The sequence below is a fragment of the Gekko japonicus genome, unplaced genomic scaffold (assembly GCF_001447785.1).
Source record: "Gekko japonicus isolate JY-2015 unplaced genomic scaffold, Gekko_japonicus_V1.1 scaffold1662, whole genome shotgun sequence".
Classification (NCBI taxonomy): Eukaryota; Metazoa; Chordata; class Lepidosauria; order Squamata; family Gekkonidae; genus Gekko; species Gekko japonicus.
Window position 1 is genome coordinate 172,104 of NW_015168099.1, and position 5,175 is coordinate 177,278.

Sequence of the window (5,175 nt, forward strand, 5' to 3'; positions counted from 1 at the left end):
TCAGCAGGGTTAACAAAGAGGGAGGGGCTGCTGTGAGCTTGGTGGCCGCCAAGTTCAACTGCAGGCCAGCCGGGGAAGTCCGCCGCCTGTGGGAATCGCGACGGGGCGGCCAGAGGCCCGTGTGCGAGGCCAGCCAATGAACAAACTGGGTTTCCGTGGAAAAGAAAATCCAGCGTTTCCACAAAGTCGCACCGACGGTCTCGTTCCCATCGCTCCGCCTGGCCGCCTCCCCGCCCCCTGCTTAGAGCTGCGGCTCCAGCTCCAGCTTCCGAGAATGGACCTTCCACCAGCGGCCTGTCCATAAGCTGCAGCTATTCCAGCGGCCCTGATAGCTTCGCTCCCTCGATTGACGAAGGGGCCTCCGAGCCTCATTCGCAGGGTGGCCCCGTGTGCTGAATGTCGCTCAAAGGAAACAGGCCCCTTGTTCACGAGCCAAGACTTTCTGCTCAAGGGTTTCCTTCCTTTCTCCTTTCTCTCCCTCTCTCGCTTTTTTTTTTTGTATCAACACTTCCATGAATTCAGAACTCCGATCCCCTCGGCTCGGAGTTATCAAAATATCAACACCCTCGACAACCTGCTGGTGTCAGAAGTGAACGGCCGGGAGCCCTTGGACTCTACGCGGAGGCCGGCTTCCAGTTCCAACCTTTGATCTCCCCTTATAAACCAGGGCCCCGTAAAATATTGCAGGGATTTATGGCTGGCCTTTCCCCAGTTGAGCTGCATCCCACCTAAAACAACACAGGGGGACTTGCCAGAAGGGAGAAAACTGTTTGGGTTTCCCTGCTTTGGAGAACTTGATACATGCACATCAAGAAGGACTTGCGCTTTCTCAAAACAAACACGACCACCCCTTTCTCCCAGACAGGCGGTTCAAGAGAATGAGTTATGCTGCTCTACTGTATTTTCTTGCAGGGAGATATCCCCCCTCCCCCAGTGTTCAATCATGGAGAAGCCAGACCCACAGTGCTATCTCAAGTTATTATGACACTTAGAACAAAAACCTCCCCAGGACTCAACAGGGATATTGGTTTCTTATCTCACTACATATGCTGACTCATTCAGTCCTCACCTACATATTCTCAGCAAGAAGGACTATACATCCTCTGTATTTTAGTGCATTTCTTTTTCAGAAGAGTATATTAGAATACTGAATGTAATGCAAGGAATATTGGGATGTTTTGCTGAGATACCACTACACCCATTATAAAAACATGCTGTTATATTACCTCCACATCTGAGAGGAGATGAATGGTGAGTCTCAATTTACTTCCAACTATTAGAACAGATGCCTTTACACACTTATTCCCTATTTTGACATATTTATGCTTTGGTGTCCTTCCCCCCCCCTTAATTAAATCAAAACAACTGTTGACCTTATAACCTTAGCTTATTTAGTTTTGTTTTTGCATAACTGAAAACATCTTCATCATGTTACATGTAAATTTACCGTTCAGCCTTTCTGTACGTTTGAACTCATCCTTCCATTCCAGTGTACTTGAAAAAGTGTGCATGCACACAAAAGCTCATGCCTTGAATACACCTTTGTGGGCCTTAAAGGTGCCACCGGACTCTAAATTTGTCCTACTGCTTCATAGAACCATAGAGTTGGAAGGGGCCATACAGACCCTCTAGTCCAACCCCCTGCCCAAGGCAGGACTAGCCTAAAGCATCTCTGACAAATATCCAGCCTCTTCTTGAAAGCTGCCGGCGAAGGGGAGCCAAACCACCTCCCTAGGCAGCTGATCCCACCTCTGAACCACTCTGACCATGAAAAAGTGTTTCCTAATCTCCAGCCGATACCTTTCTGTGTGTCATTTAAACCCGTTGCCAACTCCTCTGCTGCCAACTGGAACAGCTCCCTGCCCTCCTCCAAATGTTAGCCTTTCAAGTATTTAAAGAGAGCAATCATGTCCCCCCGCAGTCTCCTCTTCTCCAGACTACACATCCCCAGGGCCCTCAGCCTTTCCTCGTAGGGCTCGGTCTCCAGACTCCTGATCACCCTCGTCGCTCTCTTCTGCACCCTCTCAATTTTGCCCACATCCTTTTTGAAGGGAGGCCTCCAGAACTGCACACGGGACTCCAGGTGCAGCCTGACCAAGGCAGTGTGCAGAGGGGCTATGATGACCTCCTGCGATTTCGATGCTGTGGCCCTTTTAGTACAACCCAAGACTGGATTTGCCTTTTTGCTTCAGAATTTGCTTCAGACCCTCACAGCTGACCATTTTCGCCAGGGCTGAGAAAACAGGGTTGCACTGACCTGAAACTGTTGTTCATCGTGCGGTCTCCTGCACAGACACACATGGGACCGTGCTTGCACAGGTCCGCCGTGGAACTATTTTCTTTAAAACTCTCTAGAAGACTTGGAGTGCTTAGCCTCCTCCTCAGATGAGCCAGCTTCTTCCCACACAGCTGGCACGTGGCGAGGCGAGCGCCCTTCTCACCGCCGTGGAACGATCCCGTGAGCCCAAGGATCCCCACAGGGAAAGAGGGGAGGGGACGTGTGCCTTCACAGAGGACCACTCGATGAACAACAGTTACAGGTACGCGCAACCCCGTTTTCACCTTCCCGGCTTCTGCGCGGTCCCACACGGGAGAAGAGCGAATGTGGGATCCTCCGTGAAACAAGGATGGAAAAACTGCTTTCTCCACAGCTGCGTCTCATCTTGACCTTCTTTGGAGGTTTTTAAGCAGAGGCTGGATGGCCATTCTGACAGCAATGCTGATTCTGTGAACTTAGGCAGATCATGAGAAGGGAGGGCAGGAAGGGTTGCCTCAGTGCTCAGTTCTCGTGGCCCTTTCTTACACGCCCAGGGAAACGCCGACCGCCACTTTGGGGTCAGGAAGCCATTGTTCTCCCGGCCAGTTTGACCGGGGATCCTGAAGAGTTTTTTGCTATCTTCTGGGTGTGGAACAGGGGTCACTGGGGGTATGGAGGGGGGAGGTATTTGTGAATTTCCTGCATTGTGCAGGGGGTTGGACTAGATGACCCTGGAGGTCCCTTCCAACCAATGTTCCCTCTAAGCTGTGGGGTCTTGTGAGCAAAAATTCAACTTTGTGAGCTACTGAGACGCCTTCGGGTAGTGGAAGGTGGGTTATAAATCCAATGTCGTCGTCTTCTTCTTCTTCACTCAGGGCAAACTCAACACTGAGAATTATATGGGACGAGCCTGGAAATTAAAATCGCATCTCCAAAATACTTTAAGAGAAATCAGTGGAACAGCAACAGGCAGAGGTCTTCGCCCTGTTCTGACTGTTCCCCATCTCAAAAAGGATACCGCAGAAGTACAGTAAACGGGCTACCAAAACTGTCAGGGTTTGGACCACCTTCCCTGCGAAAACACACTACAGTGCTCGAAGCATTTTAAGTTTAGCAAGAACGACAGACCAATTAACCGGGGGGTGGGGGGAACGGGACACAGTGGTGTATAAAACTAATGGAAAGTGTGGAGAAAGACTAAAAAAGGGGAGGGAATCTGTCTTTTTAATACACTCTAGAGTTCAGGGTTGTTCAACAAAATTGACTGGAAGTCGATGTGGGGCTGATTAAGGAGAGTGCTGCTTCAAGAAGCGCCTGCTTAACATGCGCATCTCTTTAGCAAGCAGTGCCCCTGTGGCCTTTAGCTTTTAAAAAAAGGATTCATCTGTGGAAGGCAGGGCTACCAATGGCCGTTCGCCACCATGGCCAAATGGACCCTTCCACTTCAGATGCGGTAGGACCAGACCTACAGACCCCATTAGCGGCGAAGCGACTTGGGCCGATGCCAAGTGCAGCCAGTTTCACGGCGGGACGTGATATGTCCGACGCCCGCTTCATTCTCACCTTCTGCACCAGGTAGACGCTTGTTGCTCTCTTGCTGGCGACGTTATCCAGTGCCGTTCCTTCCGGCACAAAATAGCTGACGTCGGCGATGTGCACTCCGACTTCGAAATTACCTGAAAAGGCAAAAGGTGTTGGAAAAATGGGCAAAAATACTTAAATGCTCAGAGTTTGCAATGGGTCTTTGCTTCACTGGAGAGGAGGCCTTTCTGTGTAAAAATCTTTATTTCTAAGGGAAGGGGACACAGGGAAATCTACAAAATAGCAAAGACCTAAGGCTACATCTCTACAGCTACAGGACAGACCGACCACACGGTCTCACAACAACCACAGCAACAACAGCAGCAATGGAGATTCTTCTTCTTCTTGACCCCTAGAAGGAAATCATCTGAATACATTAACCAATGATTGTGAGTAAACAGACTTCGATTTCCCAGGCTTTCTTCCCACTGGCTTTGAGCCAGGGTTCCCTTCCAGGTCAGTCTAAACAATAGCACACAAGGTAAACAGATTAACCCTATAATGACTGGATTAGTGACATGTTTGACACCCCCGCCTTAGGGGGTAGGGCATATTCCCCCACCAACCAACAGTCCCATATCTTCGGGCTGCAGAAGCTCAGTTTCACTGAAGAAACTGCAATTTGGCTGACCTCTGACAACACCCTGAGACTGACCAGCGGGGACAGCAGCACTTTGGCCTGTGAAATGCCTGGGAAACGTATTACGGTGAGTTAAGGGAATGTTCCAAGGTTACGTCATCCGGGCAGGATGAAGAGGACTCCGTGTCACCCCCAGCACAAGTATCCTTTTCAGTATTAAACAGAATTCCAGCAGCACCTTGAAGACTAATAACATTTGCTTCAAAATGGACTTCCATGAATCACAGCTCCTTTTCCTCCGATACGTTCCCTTCATGTATCTCAGGGGGGGGGGGGCTGACTCAAAAAAAGCTCACATTGAAAGAGATGCAGATCTCATATTGAAAGAGATGTCGTTTGTCTTTAATTCGGGGCTCCTGGACCTTTCTGAGCCTGTGGGCACCTCTGGAATCCTGACACACAGTGGTGGGTGCGACTGCAAAATGGCCGCCGACCACAAAAAGTTAGGGAGTGGGGTCATACATAGTAACTCTTCAGCGTTTCAGGCAGAAGATCTGATTAAGAAGAAGAAGAGTTTGGATTTATACCCCGCCCTTCACCAGGGGTCATTTCCTGCAGGAGCGCACAGGAGCGGAGCTCCGGCAGTAAAGAGCCCAGGGGGCGGGCACATGCAACAAGCCCCGCCCCCTGCTCCCAGCAGCCCTCAGTCAGAGCAAGAAGCAGCCAGGTAAGTGGCAGAGGCCCCCCCAGGCCCAAA

The 5,175-nt window shown here is 50.3% G+C and overlaps 1 protein-coding gene across 1 annotated transcript in view; it reads right to left on the minus strand.

The window, feature by feature from the left end:
- DIS3L2 (DIS3 like 3'-5' exoribonuclease 2) overlaps window positions 1-5,175 on the minus strand; it is a 364,836-nt gene that overhangs the window by 120,229 nt on the left and 239,432 nt on the right. The window contains exon 12 of the mRNA XM_015414784.1: window positions 3,821-3,933. Within this exon, the coding sequence (XP_015270270.1) occupies window positions 3,821-3,933 (113 nt within the window). The remainder of the gene's footprint in view (window positions 1-3,820; window positions 3,934-5,175) is intronic.